The sequence below is a fragment of the Rhamphochromis longiceps genome, linkage group LG4, assembly GCF_057381845.1.
Source record: "Rhamphochromis longiceps isolate RC_006_pf linkage group LG4, R_longiceps_female_GT1.1, whole genome shotgun sequence".
Classification (NCBI taxonomy): Eukaryota; Metazoa; Chordata; class Actinopteri; order Cichliformes; family Cichlidae; genus Rhamphochromis; species Rhamphochromis longiceps.
Window position 1 is genome coordinate 34,386,698 of NC_140560.1, and position 18,029 is coordinate 34,404,726.

The window sequence follows — 18,029 nt, forward strand, 5'->3', positions numbered from 1 at the left end:
TTAGTGGTCACAGCTGCAGTGTTTGTGTAATAACGTGTAATAGCGATAAGGTCATGAATGAGCTGTCTGTTGCTCAATGGGCATTTTACCATGTTTCACATCATCAGACAAGTTGTAAGCGGTGCTGTTGGCTGAGCTCTGGAGCGCCTCCAGTGTCGCTGCTGTGTCTCCGAATGGCAGCGCCGGCCCTCTTTTCACTCTGACTGAGTTTGTTTCCTGTGCAGCCGTCAGTCGCTCTGCACCATCAACAACATGGCCATACGCAGAAAAGACAGCTTCCTCTGGGGAAAAGGTATGCCTATTAATCTTTTACTTTCAATCGTTGTCATAAGCTGCCGCTTCTTTAAAACTAAAAGTGGTTTTGATGATGTTTGTGTTGACTATTTGTGTGGTTTAGTTTAGAACTCAAACTGCTTACAACTGCTGCTTTGAATATCATGCTATTTTCATATTACTTTCGATGCACAATAATGTCTTTGCCTAGGAAGGAAACTGAACTTTTTTACAATGTTATAAAAAAAATTACTTGGACTTAAATTCTGCTTTAGTGGCTGCACTGCACTCAAAGTAACCCTTCTTGTTCAAAAGAGGAAGAAAAGCAGCTATTTTAAGCGTGTTGATTGACCACTTCTTTAACCTGTGAAGGGTGAAGGTGTGATATATGAATGTGTGTGAAAATGAGCGCGGGGGGGGGGGGGTTGTCAAGACAGTCCACAGAGTTGCATGGCTAATTAATGCATTATCAAGTGTATTTATCCCCATCCTGAAGTGTAACTGATGCTTTCTGTCACCCAACAGCTCCAATCAAACTCCCACCAGAAGCGAGGAGGCAGGGTGAGGCGCATGAGTTTGAGCTGCTGGATGACATTCAGGTACTGCGGTGAATATTTTCCTCTAAGGTCTTTCATTAAAATGCCTCGTTATTCTGCTGTATGCACCCACTCCTAGCAGCCTCGGCAGAGTTTTTCACAGCGCACAAAAGGCCATTCGTACATAACATTTAATTGAGATATGAAGGATTTGAAGGCTGCTTTATAATAGCCGACAAACTGACCATGAATCATTGAGTCTGCGAGTATCTGTGATGTAACACCAAACCTTGGTCTTTCTCTAACGTCACTGCCTTCTTTCTTGCAGAAACTCAGATTGGAGATCAATCACGTCATGCCTAAAATCCACAGCCCTGAACTGAAGGAGCAGAAGTGAGTATGAGGACAAGCATTCTTATAGCAGCTATTCTCTGAGTCAGCATGGCTTCTTCCTCTTGTTTAAGCGACACTTTGATTCAGCTTAGTCTCCTACACCACACGTAATGCTCAGTCGCACAGCCACCTTTACTCAGATTTGCATTTGACCAAGTCAGAAGCAGGGGCATTTCAGTGTGATGATGCACTGCACAAGCCTGATAAACAAATCGGATTAACTGTTTTAGGTTGTTAGTGTTAGGTTTACCACCAATTAGACCAGGATGCCACTTTTCAGACCAACCATTCCCATATTTAGAATCCCAAAGCCCACTATGTAATCTGTAAATATTCTGTGGCCCAAACATTTAGTTGCATCTCTAAGTGATACTTTTGTCACATCAGGGAAACCCTTTGCTTTTAACTAAGAATATAACCACAATACAACTAGCTGGCAACCAGCTGACAACCATTAGTTTTTCAATCTCACACAAGGATTTTCCATTGGAAAACTGCTCTCAGCTCCTTTTCTCCCAGGGAATATTTTCCTGATGAGCTCATTAGTTGATAATTTCAGGTCATCTTGTATTTATTTGTGATTGATGAGTTATTAGCCAAAAAAAAAGCACAGTTTTATCATCAGATTCAGCTCTTGTTTTAGCTAGCTAGTAGTTCAAGAAACCCAAAAGCTTAAATTGCGACTTCATAAAGAGATTTCGCAAACTGTTGGCTGGTGTAGCTACGTCCATCGTTTACACGATATAAAATGGTTTCATTTTTATTTTTGCTTTTTGTTGGAAATATTTAATTAGAATTTTTTTACAGTGATTAAAACAACCTTTCCCGACTCATATGCAGTACCTAAACCACCCTACAGGGGGCTGTGGTCCACACATTGGGACTCACTAATAATACTGGACCAAAATGAACGTGTATATGCCTTTAATATCACAGACGGAGAGGTATTTTATAACCTATATGCTGGTGGTGGCCTTGAGCAGTCAGGAGGGGCAGGGGCCCTCTGTTTAATTTGCTTGTCAAGCCTTTTCACTTGACACTTGCAATCACTTTCTCCATAAATAGTTCCACAAAGAGCAATTTTTACTGCTTTCCTTTTAAAACAAATCCACACAGTTTAATTCAGGTACTTCACATCTGTGCTACCCTTTATTTTAACCTTTTACCCATTATTTTGCTAAATGTTTCAAAAGTTTTTAGTCATCTTTGGAGGCTGGTAATTAGAGACAATGTGTTTTGGAGGAGACACTGTGATCCGGCACGAACTGAAGCACCAGCTGTAATAAAACAAAGTTAATGAGCACGCTTACAGTCACAGAAATTTGGAGAGAAAAATGTCTTTTGACACTATGGGGAGTCCTTATTTGGAGTTTCTGCTTTTTGCTGTTGCACTTATGAGGCGATAATAGTCTAGTGTGACACTACATTTACACATAGCTGCATTACTGGCATCGCAACCTCAGTTTCTGAGTACTGCTGCACGCACGCCACAAAAACACCGACCACTTATCACAAAGCGCTCATTATCGGAAAGTAGTTTGGAGTGTGATAAATGAATTCACAGAAAAAATTATTTATTTTAACTTGAACATTGATCAGTCACAAAGTTAACTTTTCATTGTCTTTTATACCAATATATGTATTATTTATGTTTAGTAAATCAAAAACTGCTGAAGTAAAGGAAACCAAACATTAATCCAGCAATCTGCTCCTCATATTCAACACGAAAAAACAGACAAACACAGCTCTCAGTTCAAAATAAACAACAAAATGAGCTACAAAACTTTATGATTTATAACATTACAACATTTTTTGTCTTCTGTTGCAGTAAAAATGTTGCGAGGAACAGGAAATTCCTACGTGGGAAAAAGAAATTTAACATGGACTCCAAAAAAGTGAGTTGATATCATATTTGTGTGTACACATTTTCATACATTAAGGAAAGATTTTTAATTTAATCTACAAAGTAAGACAATCCTTTGTAAGACTTTTTTAAAAACTCCATATCTTCCAGTGACAGTGACAGGAGCAAACAAAGAAGCTAGGTGTTGCTATAGATGGATTTATGTAGTCGCCTGTAGTTTATATGGGAGATACCAGTCTGAAGCACGCACTAACTACTCACTGAGCAGAAATAAAACTTGAAAAAGTGTGACACGAGTGCGACACGAGCTGAAAATAAACATCTGTGAACATTTAATTAGCAATCCACTAGTCAGACCAAACCAGTTGCAAGGAGGTTTTCACCAACTAACCCTTAACATCACATGGTCAGTGGTCACATGACTGCAAAAAACATCAGAGCAAGAAAGTCTGTTTAGGGTGGAGGTCCAGACAGATGGATGGGTCAACCAAACATCGGTATATGCTATATTTCTGTTTTAAGTCATCCTCAGTGTTTCTTTTACAAACTAAATTGTAGTAAAAGGGTGTCAGTGCTGTTTCTGTTAAAGTAGCCTCAGATATTGATGTCACTTTTATCATGATGTCATGTAAGAATTATAATGAAGGTCCTGCAACTGTAACCAAGTAGTTATTTTAACCTTTGACTCCAATAACTTTACATTAAAACGCCTAATTTATGTCTTAAAATAAAGACAAGTACCAAGGGTATATGAAGGGGAAGCTATCCACACGGACAAACAATCATTTTTCTTGAAAAGGTCAGTATTTTAACACGAGAGTCTGTGGGGACTGATTTGAAGCCACCTTCAAGTGGCCATTAGAGGAACTAAAGGCACATCTTGGGCTTCATGTACAGGTTTGTCTTTGTGCCTAAGCCTTGACTAGGTTTGTTAACATAATAGTTTCTATTTTTCAGCATTTTTAAACTTTAATCTTTAGCAGCATATCAGTGCCTCATCCAGTAACCCAACCATTGTGGGTGGCACAAGCATTATCCAGTAGGATAAGGGGAGGAGCCAACACCTGTAGGGTCACTGCTCATGAGCTGTATACCTGTAGATTATACATAAATGGTGCTATTTCTTAGTGCATACTTTTATATTTACTTCTGACATGCACAGTGTTGTTTATTTCAAGAGATTAAAGGAAACTTTGTTAGTCACAGTAAAAGTTTTAATTCTACTTTCACTCACTTCAACATCTCTGTATCAGAAGGTCAACAGCAACACGGTGACAGATATCTCCACACACAGCGGATGTCGAGTTGAGAGATGTGTATGTGATGCTCAGAAGTGCAACCAGTGCACAGGCACAGACGCACAACACGAGCAAAAGCGAGAAAAACCACATCCTGTTCCCTGAAGTGGGGCAGAGACGCCACTTCACCACTGCGACCTCCATCTTTTTCTTTTTCTTTTTTTTTGCTTCCTTCCTTTCTGGGTCTTCAGCTCAAAGCTGAGTGTCTGCAGGCCTGAGTGCAGAGCGGGCTCAGGCCTGCAGACAAGTGGGTGGATAACACGCTTATAGTCTTCTTGGGGTTAAGGGTGCTAAGTGGAATTGATTTGGTTAGCAGGAGTATGCACTCAGAATTAAGAGTCATATTTTGAAGAACTGTCTCTAAGTACCTTTTTGAGATGCAGCAATAACAACATGCGGTATTCATTCAACCCTTCACATCTTGTGTGCTGGTGCTTGGTGGCGACCGTGACTTAAAAGGAGAAGAAAAAAACTTTTTTAAAGTGTGATACGACTAGGTTAGAATTAGCAGCACTGACAAGAAGAACTAAAAGCTGTGGCCAAAACTTAACACGAAGCTTCCTGTCGCTTAATTTGCCTTCTCGATGAAAACACACCACAGACATTTAATTCACTGATTAAAAATTTGTCCTCCTAGTTTTCAAATTCATTTCTTACATGTCTGACTTTCCATTTCCCCCCTTGCTTCAGGGTGTCCAGTACCTGGTTGAAAATGGCCTTCTCGAATGGCGGGCAGAGTCTGTGGCAGAGTTTCTTTACAAAGAGGAGGGGCTCAATAAGACCGCCATAGGAAACTTCTTGGGAGAAAGGTGGAGTATTAGTATAAGTTTCCCTGCTCCTTCTTTAAAGTTGTGAGATTTAACTAAAAAAACATTAACGTGTGTGCTGAACTTACTAAGCAATTTAATGAGAAACTGCAGCAGGTTACTTTAGACCAATTTATGTAGGTACGTTAAAAAGCCACCAAGATTCACTTTTCACCAGTTTTCCACCCACATACATGATTGGTTTCAGTTTGCACACTAAACATAAAACCATATATCCACCTCTCACAATGGAGTGTTTTTTTGTTTGGGTTTTTTTGTGGGCTGTAGTGTTAGGGGGTTGGAGGGTATCATCAGGGGGGGGGGGGAGCTGTTTTGAAAGCACCATTTGATGGTTTCAATGTTCCATTAAATATTTTCCAGTGATGTGTGAAAACATTTGTTTGCCCAAAATTTGACATTTTTGTATTGTAGTGCACTCTGTAGACAGACAACCTTTTTCCAAAGGTTGGAACCATTTGTCAAAAACTCCTCTTTAAGATTTTACATAACAAGAGATGGTCCTTTGCATATCTTAAAATGAAATAAATACAACCTCAGATGAACAACAGCATGAGACACATTGCACAGTGTCATTGTTTATTTAACAAATACTGAACCAAAATGCAGAAGCAACGTCTGAAAAACTGAAAAAGTGCACAGCATGATTCAGTATTTTGTAAAACCAATTGTTTATCAGATCACTTTCTGTATGAATTTATCGTTCTCTCACATCAGCGTGAGAGAAACGCAGCCCACTCTTCTTTACACAGTTGTTTCAATTCATTGAAATTCGCAGCATTCGTTTACGCAAAGCTCCTTTAAAGTCTCACCACAGCATTTCAGCCAGGTTGAGCTGTGGGCTTTTGCTGGGCCATTGCGACACCTTGATTCTTTTGTTTTTCAGCCATTCTGTCCTGATTTGCTGCTGTGTTTGGTATCATTGTCCTGTTGACCCAGTTTGGGACGAAGCTTAGACGAGGGACTAATAATAGAATAATTTGGTTTACAGAGGATACATTTAAAGACTGCAAGGTCCCCAAATCATCACCCCTCCTCTACTGTGCCGACAGTTGCTATTAGGTGTTTGTGCTAATATGCTAATAATGTGCATTATTCGGTCATGTCTTGTGGTTTATTCCAATCCAACTTTGCAAATCTAAATGACGCTGCCACGTCCTTTTTACAGAGAAGATGCTTTTTCCAGGCACCCCTTCCAAACAAGCCATACTTGTCATGAACTTTAACCTTTAACCTGCCTTTTTGTATTTCTTTGATCATTGTACCTGACCTTACAAGATGTTCCCTGATAGGAGGATTGTAGCATTGTAGGAACACAAACCTGAATGCTCCAGACTAGCATACTGCTTTTATAGTTTATTATCAGCTTATCAAGTGTAATTCATTAGAAATGCCTGGAAAAGGTGTACTTAGTTTGAAAATGTTCTTATTCACATGACTTCGTGACTTTCATGTATGTTGTGAAACCAGTGTGCTCTGACGGTAAATGTGTATTCTATATTTGAGCCTCATTTTGAGGGTTGTGGTTTTCATTATTCAATTATCTTTCATTGTTTTGGTTGTCACACAGGGAGGAAATGCACCTGAAGATACTGAAAGCGTTTGTTGGTCTGCATGAGTTCTCAGACCTGAATCTGGTGCAAGCACTGAGGTTTGTGAAAGGAAGCTTGGAGTGTTGCAGCAGTTTTACCTTTAGTCTTGCTTTCGTCCTTATTATGAAACCCTCCTCCTTCTTACCAGCCCGTGTGTGTTGTTTTTCTTTTTCTTCCACCTTTGCAGGCAGTTTCTGTGGAGCTTTCGTCTCCCAGGAGAAGCTCAAAAGATTGACAGGATGATGGAGGCGTTTGCAGCTCGCTACTGTGGCTGTAACCCCGGGGTCTTCCAATCCACAGGTACAAGCACAAAGAGGCTGATTCATTTTCCCACACACTCCAATTAAAACACACATTTTTGCTTCTGTAATTACAAAATTCTATACAAGACTCATCACCTGCTAAGAAAAATCTGCTTTTCTTTCTGAAAAATAAACCCAAAGCCAGAGAAACATCTCAGGCCTCCCTGATTAAAGTTAACAGATTATCCAATAAAACTTTTTTTGGCCTAAGCAGCTGTCAGCTGCGTACACTCAAGAAGGTGATGAAGAAAGCTAAACTGTGGTTTTCTGTTACAGACACCTGCTACATCCTCTCTTTCGCCATCATCATGCTCAACACAAGTCTCCACAACCCCAACGTGAAAGACAAACCCACTCTGCAACGATTTGTTTCCATGAACAGAGGCATCAACAACGGCGAGGACCTGCCCACTGAGCTGCTCACGGTCAGCTGGCTTCATTATTTCATGGCTTTGTCAGGCCCTGCTTGTACAGTTAGGTGATAGAAAAACCAAGGCGCTGATTGGTGACAGCATTATAGTTTACTCTAATATCCTTTAAATGTATTGCAGAAGTACTGCAATGCTCCTTGGTCAGGGTGGTCAACTGACTGCAGGGCATTTCTTTCATCTCCTTACGCAGCTTACCCTTACTTCTTTAGTGACACCAATAATCTCTGATGGGTTTCCCCAGTAGTACATCATTCTTGCGCAGTGAAATGCAGTTATACCTTAAATCACCCTTCGTGTTACAGTGTTACCTCGGGGTAAAGTTTATGTTATTTTCAGCACTGACTGGAAGCAAGTTTGAACAGAAAATGTAATAGTTGCCTAAAAGTGGCTAGGCAGTAGATAATTTGAAAGTAAAGTAATGACGCAAATTAATGGTTGATATATTGGTTAAAGAGACAGACTAACTGTTTGTTAAAAGAAAATATAGCACTTGAAATAGCTAGCTAAAATTAATAATATACTTCAGAAATCATTTAAAATTAACAGCAGCAATTTGTTTGCTAATTTTGTGTATACTAAGAAGAAACCACACTCAATTAACATACTTTAAATTATGACCAGTTGAAATGCTAAAAGTATAAATAAACTACATTTATGACAGAATAGCAGATAAAAACTTGGAACAGTTATTAGCAGTGTTATTTAGTTAATAACATGATTAAGTATCACCATCAGTTTAACTAATGTGCTAATTTAATGTTAGTTTTGGAAAAACAGCTAAAGTTAAGCTAACACTGGATTTGTTCAAGCATACTGTAATATTTAAGCAGGTAAAATGCTTGGCTAATAACATGACTAAATAAAATTAGCGACAAAATATGGCTAGTAGTTAAATGTTAGCTAACAGTTGAAGTCATTAGCTAACAGAGCAAAGCTGTTAGCTAAACGTTGCAGATTACTGGTTGAAATTAGTTACTTGAATAGTTAATTACAAATAATTAGTATATAATTTTATTAAATAGATAATAAAAGCAGTGAGTGAATGGTTGAAAAACGCAGTACATTATAGGTTGAAGAAAGCTAGTCCTTCCAGAGTACTTGAGTTTTCTTTAAATACTAAGATACTGTTCTTTTTACTTATTTAATAGACCTAACCATGTATCCCAACATGAAGTAATGTTATTTAAAAAAATCACTGTCATGTAAAAATATCTAAAAATGTTGGTATTGATCAGGCTAAAATAACCTGGTGATTTTATATGAGTTTATCTGGATGTTTAGGAATCAGGAAAAGACCCACATTTGGGGTTATTTCTTGATGGTTATCTATAGATTCAGGGATTTTTTTCGTTGTTTCATTGTCTTGTGTTTTTTTCCCTATTGATATGCTGATATACGTTAGGTTCCTTTGATGCTAATCTGTTAACCTTTAGTAAAAATGTCACATCTGTGTTTCAACATGATTTCTTGTGTACACTGCACTAAATTACGCAAATCAGAATTTTAAAAATGCTTATTCGATGTTTCTGTGCACTTTCAAATTATTTTCAGAAACTGTACACAAGCATCCGTAGTGAGCCGTTCAAAATCCCAGAGGATGATGGGAATGACCTCACACTGACGTTTTTTAATCCAGACCGCGAGGGTTGGCTCCTTAAAATAGGTGAGATGCAGAAACTAACACCACACCATAAACCCGGACTCCAAGACAGGACGTCAGAGCTTCTCTTTGCTCGTGTTTCTAATGTCTTGTTTGCTTCATTGCAGGTGGTCGAGTTAAAACCTGGAAGAGAAGGTGGTTCATTTTGACAGACAGCTGCTTGTACTACTTTGAATACACAACAGTACGTTTATTTTTTTTTTCTGCCGCTACATAAGTCAGACATGATGACAATAAAACATGGCCATGTCAAACATCTTCACTCTCATCCTGCAGGATAAAGATCCAATTGGGATTATTCCTCTGGAGAACCTGTGTGTCAGGGCACTACAAGACTCAAGCAAACCGGTAGAGCATCATTCACTTTCTGCATCACATTGTATGACTGCTGAGTTTCCACACACATATTATTTGCCACCCCAGCCCTCAATGAATCATACAGCAGTTGCTAAATGAATTTCTAGCGCAAGTGCTCAAAACAGTGAGTCAGGAGGCTATCAGAAGATTATTAAAATAAACAAAAGGCATATGCACACAGTAACGGTGCTACATGTGGGTCTGCATGTGTGTTTAAACAGTTCTGCCTGGAGTTATATAATCCTAAAGGACAAAAGATCAAGGCCTGCAAGACGGAGAACAAAGGCAGAGTGGTCCAGGGTAAACACCAGTCGTATAAGCTCAGTGCAGCCAGCGCAGAGGAACGGGACGACTGGATAGATGCAATCAGGTGAGAGCAACTGATGTTGCAGAGGACACGTGGGCGGCCACGTGTGTCAGTGACTCATGTTTATCGAGGCTTAATGTGAAGCACATGATCAGGAAGAGTTCAAACAAGCAACAGTGATCAAACTTATATGACCTACATGTCATCTCAAATCTAAACCTGCAGTTTTATAATGCACTCATTGCCTGGTAACCATACAGAGCAAAGAAATCGTGTTATCTGTAGATAACCAATGGTTTAATAAAATAATAAAGTGTTAGCTAATTAATTTAAATTGCGCTGGGAGTTTTAAAGACTCTTGCGTGTTAGAATAAATATAACTAAACTTTCTACCTCACAGGCTGTTTTGTCAAAGCTACAAAGTAACAAATTGTTATTGTTTCTGACAGATATGCACAGAGTGTGCTTTTCATAGACACCTTGAACCACCAGCTATGGCAAAATTAGATGCTTAATGCAAATGGGTTTGAAACAGTGACAAAATCTGCATAGGAAGGAAAGAGTCTGTGTTTTACATCCTCTTTCAGTTTTCTGGTGACTTTAGTTCTCTGCCACCTCCAGATCCCCTGTTATATTCATATGATGCCATATATGATCCCAAGAGGCCTTTCAAGTCTGATGTCATTGTCTCAATTTAAGATTTATGTTGAGGGATGTTAGTCATGAGTGATGCTGCGTGGTTTGAATTACTCACTTTGAAAAAGTGCTGATCCCAAGCTTAATGGCCATACTGAAATCAGGCTTGGTTTCACATGGTGTGCACTATAGCCTACACCATGAGTTTAGTTAGTAAAAATACATTTCTATTATACATTTCTATAGAAATATGACAAAGTGCTCCATAAGAAAATGCAAAAAGACAAAGACAAAAGGTTGCCTAAATGAAAGGTCAAAAAGATGAGTTTAAGGTGCTTTTTGAGGCTCAGTGGGAGAGACTTCAAGAGTCTGGAGGTAACTGATGCAAAAGCTCCATTTTCTTTAATTTTCAGCCTTTGGTGCTATATAGACACCAGACCTAATGGGGCCTGCTAGGGACATATGTATGTAAAAGTTCACTGATGTTGTGATGCTTGTGCTCACCTATTCAGAGCTCTAAAAGTCTAAACCAGAGTCTTAAAGTGGACTATGAAGTTAATGGGGAGCCCATGCAACTGAATTAGCAATGGTGTGAATACTTAGAGTACTTAGATATGTAACATGAGCATCCAAAGTGATGTCTGAATCAAAAGACATCCTACTAAAGATTCAGCAAAAGTGGGAAGGGGACCTAGAGTTTTCTTTATCTTAGACACAAATCTGCCAGAGCACAAGCAAGACAACTTTTGTCCTCATTTAGTTAGAGAAAATTGTCATCCATCTGACTTTTAATAGTCTAAGCACCTATGCATAATCTGTAACTTAGAGGGAGTGACTATAACAGAAATAGTAAGGGCCCCAGAATAGAACCCTGTGGCACTCCACAGGCTAGAGAAGTGGAAGGACCTGAACTTAGAAGCAGGCACAGAAATGAAGAAAGCCACTCCAAAGCAGGCTTTTATACACCCACTTAGCATCTCAACCTGTCAAGCATAATGTCAGGTCATTATTTTAAAAGTGGGTGGGTGACATGCTTCACACAGTAGTGCTAATAATAATGTATAACAAGGATGTCAACCACATACAGCCCACTTTGATCTTAAGTGAAGTGAAACACTGTCAGTGTAAAGACATTTAAGTACACATTTAATCTCTGAGATATCTTAATACAAGATCAATAAATGTTCAATTTCAACAGCACAGCTCAGTTTTTCTACATGATAAAAATGTAAAATTACATAAAAATTTCTGGTAGCTCACTGCTCAGACTGTTCTGTTTTTATAAAATATAAAGTTTTTTGTCGATTAATGAAAAAATTCTGGTTTTTTTGTTTGTTTTTTTAAAAAAAAACATGTGCCCTTTTTCATATTTTGCAAAACCGTCCAGCAGGCCAGATTTTAGTCTTTGCTGGGCTGATTTTGGCCCCCTGGACTTATGTTTGACATCCCTGTTGTTGGCTGGAAACTGCAAGACATTAAAAACACAAAAGCATTCAATGCAGGAGACGCTTGTACCCAGAAATCACTTGACAGCACTGATGCTAAAGGACTCCCAGTGTAAATTTCTCTGGCCTTGACAAAACATCAGTCCCTGTGCTTGTTAGTGGGTAGTCAGTGAGGGACGACGAGGGTATTCATTACATGAGCTACCATTTGGTTAGTTACACGGCCACAACATGGGATCATTATCAAAATGTATCACGCTAACATTTTTATTGAACATTAGAAGTAGAATAGAGGCTGGTGGGAAAGCTGTAAATATTTAGATTCAAGTGATTAAGGGTTAATGCTAAGTTAGAGTGATTACAGTCATCATCAAGATTGAATATCTGAAAATGTCCATCTCAGTGTTCTTAAGATCATGCATTAAGAAAGGCCTACAAAGAGTTCAATAAAGTCATTTTACAGTCATTCTTTAGTGATTTCCACTCACCAAGGTTCTCAAAACTGAAAAAAATGCTTAAAACTGCTACTTCTACTGTTACTCGAAGGTCTTGGTTTTCAAACTAAATCTGTTAAATGTTGTTTCTCAGGGCGAGCATCACCAAGGACCCTTTCTATGACTTGGTGACACTACGCAAAAGAAAGATCATCAGCAACACTTCCTCAAAGGACTGACACAGCACCATCAGGGATCATGGATGAGTTTGACTGATGAATCATGTTTCATTTTAATGACTGCTCACGAAAGATACAACCAAAACGTCATTGCTCTGTATTTCAAAGAACTGCGCAAATTGGGATGTGATAATTGTAGTGTAAAAAGGAGAAAAGTGAACCGTGGTTTTCACATTACTTCTGCAAAATGAATGCACTGCTGCTCCGACTTCAGGGGCGACAAGTCTGACGGACAAACATCTGCTGCAAAGCTATAACAATCATGAAAGTCTAACCCAGAAGACATACAATGACCACAAAAAGACTCAAACGACTCCAGAGAGCCATAAAACAACTACAAAGAGACAGAAAACGAACTCAAAGAGACATAACAAAGACACAAAAGGAGACTTCAGGGACATAAAACGACTTTAGACACAGAAAATGACCACAAAGATTAAACAGCTTCACACAAAAAAACACAGATAGACTTGAGCAAGACATAAAATGACTAGAAAGAGACACAAAACAACTGCAAAGAGACAGAAAACAACTTCAAAAAGAAACAAAATGTTTTTGAAGTGAAACATATTGACTTCACTGAGACACAAAATGCCAACAAAGTATCAAAATATAAATTGATGCACGCCTTTTAGACATGCACACTTTTCTGTTAATATGAAAGCATCTGAACTTGTCAGCTTATTGAATAAATGTTCACTGTGGTCACTTTGTTGTGAAAGCTGAGATGGCATTTGCTCGGTCAGACCTGGTAGCATTTATGTTACAGATTCAATGCATGCATGAATAAGGTTGGAATTACATGTGCCTTTACTTCATCTTCAGTTCCTTTTTAAAAAATACTTACAAAAGACCAACGTCTGGCACCTTTTCACATCTGATGTCAATGTGTCATAAACCAGCATTTGCAGAGACTAGAGGTCTTGTAGGGTCACTGTTTTTAAGACTACAGCTAGATTCCTAAATTGGATACCTAGAGAAAAACAGGTAGTTGTCAAATCTCAGCACAGAAACTTCATGAGTTTGGTTTAGGACCACAGCTGAATCTACTGATGAAGTGAATTCAGAGATTGAATTTGAGATTGAAAACTCGATTTCTTTTGAAAGTATCTCCCATCATGGTGTCCTTGTGCATGCAGCCACTGGCTGAGATAACAGAGAGAGCACAAGTACTGGTTTTCAATAATGTTTGCATGATTGAACTTCAATACTTGCAGGAGGAAAAAAAAACTTTTATTGGAATATAAGAAACAGAAAGATCGGCTTAACACTGGTCTGACTGAGTTTTATGACCACCTAACATCAAAGGACTGAGATAACAGAAGAACGCCACAACTTTTGAAAACTGTCAGAATTTAATTTAGACTTTAGACATTTGTGTGCAGCCAAAAATGATTATAAAAGTAAAATATCCTTTTTATTGTACACTGGAAAAAATCGGAAAACGTATTCAGGATCAGAACAGGTCTATAAACACTGTAGAGAGCCTTTCTTGATTCATTAGTTCCCAGTTTAACTTGGATTAAACCCGATGAATCCAAGGTCCACTACTGACGATGTGTCCCAAATTTTAAAATGATAAACTAGATTAGATCCCTAATCCCTAAACCTCCCTTATCAGGGACTGTAACATCTAGTCCTTTTTACTGAATCAGATTAAATCTAGAAAGGTTTCCAATGAAAACAGCATTGTCCAAACAAATGAGACTCAAGGTCAAGGTTTGACACAGTTATCGGGATCTGAATTAGGTTTGTGGCTTGCAGCTATTTATAGAAGTCTTTCTTTTGCATTAATTACAAATCTGCAGCATCAGACAGCAGCAGGATTCGTCTGTGAGCATCTAAAACGAGAGAATAAATGGAACCAAATAAAAAATGAAAGAATGCTGTCATTTTAACAGAATAATGCGAACTGAAAAGGAAACAGAACTTTTTTTGTGAACCTAAAGAAATTTTTACAAAAATTAACCACAGAAATGAAGCAACAACACAAATACAATGGCACAGATGTTTCTGTATGTGTACTTGTAAACTCTTAGTCTCCCCGTGGCTGCAGACTATTTGAAGTTACATATATTTATTTGTTCATATTAGAATATTTAAAGTAGATGATTTTACAGACCAATGTAGCAAATAAAATGTACAGGTTATTGTAAATGTGTATCAAACAGTTAAAAAGCACTCGTACTTGTTTCTTGACCCTGATGTGCTATAGTCACACTTTAGCTTGTGTAAAAATGCATTTAGCACTTTTGTAAACCTGTTCCAGCTGTTTTGTAAATGAAAATATGATTTTTTTTGTTATTGTATATTCAAATGAATTTTAAGTTATAGATCTTTGTACAGCATGTTTTAGATCATTTTTTGTATAATTTAATGACTTTATACTTGTGTGGTAATCAAACTACTTTTCATGTATTAAAGTATATCGTATATTAAAATTGTGCAGTTCTTTTTCCAGTAGATGGCGCTACTTTACCACTCCACACCCTTTCTTTTGATCAGGAAGCTCATGCTGAATTATTAACCCCAACAGTGACTCGCTGAATATGTTAACCAGATTATTACTGTGATGATTACTGTGCGAGGTACGACATCATATCATCATATGTTATCTTGTTATTTTCGCTCCTGTTATTATCAGATTAACATGATATGTGATGTGTGGAGGCTTTTCCTGTGAAGATGCAGCATGTCTGATGTTGCGATAGAGTTGTGGTTTCCTGGGAGCAAACATGCAAGAGAGAAAAAAAAAATATATATATATCTTCTCACAGCTTTATTCAAACCTACAGCGTATTGGCTCATTTCTTTGTGCCAAAGAAACGTGTTTCTTTATGCAACTTTGCATCATCTAACCTTTGTGTTTAATTGACTTCTCACAGAAAATAATAGCTGAAAAATTTAAACCTATCTCCCCTCAAAAGTATGTGAACCTACACAGCTCAAACTCAAAGAATGAAGTCAAAATAACTCTGTAGTTTTCTTTGTCAATTTCATGAATATTTCTCTCACAGTAGCCTGATATGGTTTATGTTTATACCACCTTATCTGCCACTCATAAAATGACACATACCAAACCCATATTAGTCAGCATAGTAAACAGTCACATGTTGACTCGTGGTTATTGCAAAATGATCACTCCAGCTAAAAGCACGCTCACTGCTCCGCTGTTTGAAGGGGGCGGACAGATGTGTCCCGATTCGGTCAGACGGTGAGATGTGTGCACTATTTGGAAACAGTTACTTTGAAGCAAACTTACTTATTTCCACTTTCAAAGTGCCATGCCTTCTACTTTAGAGTCTTGGTTTGGATTCTTATCTGTAAGAAACTCACTCAATCAAATTACAAAACGGTCTCACAGGCTGATTGGTGAGCCACAGCTGAACCCAGCATCCTTGCACAGCAGGCAGATGTTTTCACTGTTACACCCTTCACACAGTGAGTTTCACTCTCTTTCTTTCTTCAGGATGCAGGTTTACAGTCACAAAGTGCAGAAGAGCACGGCATGAAAGCAGGTTCCTGGAACCATCACTCGCATGAGTAAACAGCTTTCATGTGTTACTATTATTATCACTACGTTGTATTAGGCTTACCTGCTTATGCCATGCATGTGAGGATGGAGGGCTCCTGTGTGGACGATCCAGTCTATCCACAGGTACAAATAAACTAACGTGAACTTGATCTTTTTTGTTTGTTTGCTTGTTTCAGCCGGTTTGGAGGCTGCAGAATTAATTATTAAATCGAGAAACTTTACTGCTAACATCCATATTTCACGTGTGGCTAATTACACTTACAGTATTTAAATATGGGCAATATCAGTCCCCTATGAGACGTGCACGAGCAAGTCAACACTGAGCTCAGTGTTTAGAGCAGAGGTGTCAAATTCTCCTCTGTTCGCCATCTCAAGGGGTCTGGACCATTAAAACCATTGTAATCTACTTGGCTACCAGTACAGACTAGTATAAAAGAATGTCTCCCACTGAGTTGTGGTTGATTTGTGCCATTTTGAAGCTTCGAACTGAATGTTTTCACAGTTACCATCTGTGTTTTAAAACAGGTGTGATGAACGAGGGTGTGAAACTGCACACGCAACTGCTAACAACTTGTGATTAAAAAATAGTTCGCCGAGGAAATACCCAAGATAATTGCACTTTCTGACTCTTAGAGCAACCACAATTTGCAAAAGTAACTTAATGTTTTTTTCAGTATGACTTGAACTTATCAACTGAGCAGTCATGTCCCCTTGGGCTGCATTCAACACCCTGATGTACAGCTTCAATTGATGTGTATGATAAATGGACTCGAAGCACTAAAAGTGCTTTATACAACTTACACAACCGATAAAGATGTTCAACCCAATATCACGGCAAAACCTTGGTGGACTGGTATGGCTGTTACATGTTTTGCTGTGATACTGGGTTTGGGAGGTTTTGCTTTGTAGTGACTATAAAGGAGTTGAAGCCAGGAGCGGTTGTTTTGTTTTTACATAAACGACTTCATCCTAAATATCAGGATGTCAGCGCCTCTTCACTGTTATGGGGAGTGACTCCAGTCAGGTGAGTGACTTAAATACTGCGTGAATTCTGACTGTTTGGACAGTAAAAAAAACACCAACACAGCCACCGCAGCATCTATCGGTTAGTGAAGTTTTTCTGTGAAAGGTTTGAGCTGAGCATTATCACAAGCAACATCTTGGCATTTTCAAAACAGGATGTCACAAATGAGAGGTGAAACTGAGGACAGTGTACATTTATAAGAACTTGCAGCATGATTTTCTTTTCTTGTTGACCTTAAAAGGAACCAAAACTTCTAAAGTAACCTTCATCTGTCATCCAATAAGCCTTTAAACTAGAAGCGGAGCACATGAGGTCATCAGGAAAGTGGTTACTGAGGTTGTAACCTAAGTAGGAAGTAGAATTATTATTTCCCCGAAGGGGGGAAAATCCCAAAGTGCAGACGCAATATTCAATCGACAACTGTATGATCAGTTCTGTTTGTTAGCAGCTTTCAAGATATCATTTTTAAATTTTGTGTGATTGTAGGTAACAATAAGAGCTCTTTTATGTTGCCCACAATTTATTTTTAATCGTGTTCAAACTTCACACCAATATGCTAGGCCGTGGGGTGTGCAAAATGGCTAAGCATTTGACCTTGAGCTTGACTGTTGGCGCCCAAGGTCAAAGTTGACGATGAATTTTTCTTTTTTCAATAAACCGCATCGACTAATATATCAAATGAAAGGGCATGGCAGGAGCTGTACAACACACTTTTTGTTTTTTCAATATGATGCCCTATTATATATGTATTCTAATTTTTGCCTCATAACTTTTGCACTGTCCACTTCCTGCTGTGACAAAACAAATTTCCCACGTGTGGGACTAATAAAGGTTATCTTATCTTATCTTATCTTATAGTATAGTGATGCCATAAAGTTT

The 18,029-nt window shown here is 38.4% G+C and overlaps 1 protein-coding gene across 1 annotated transcript; it reads left to right on the forward strand.

Moving 5' to 3' along the window:
* The first annotated feature begins 233 nt into the window (after positions 1-233).
* On the forward strand, positions 234-14,937 carry LOC146672175 (cytohesin-3-like). The gene is made up of 13 exons (XM_085404703.1): positions 234-292; positions 799-872; positions 1,138-1,202; positions 3,031-3,097; positions 5,055-5,173; positions 6,759-6,839; positions 6,968-7,080; positions 7,359-7,507; positions 9,065-9,176; positions 9,281-9,357; positions 9,450-9,521; positions 9,752-9,900; positions 12,507-14,937. The coding sequence occupies exons 1-13, from the start codon at positions 253-255 to the stop codon at positions 12,589-12,591; spliced, it is 1,203 nt and encodes a 400-aa protein (XP_085260829.1). The 5' UTR covers positions 234-252; the 3' UTR covers positions 12,592-14,937.
* Positions 14,938-18,029: the final 3,092 nt, after the last annotated feature.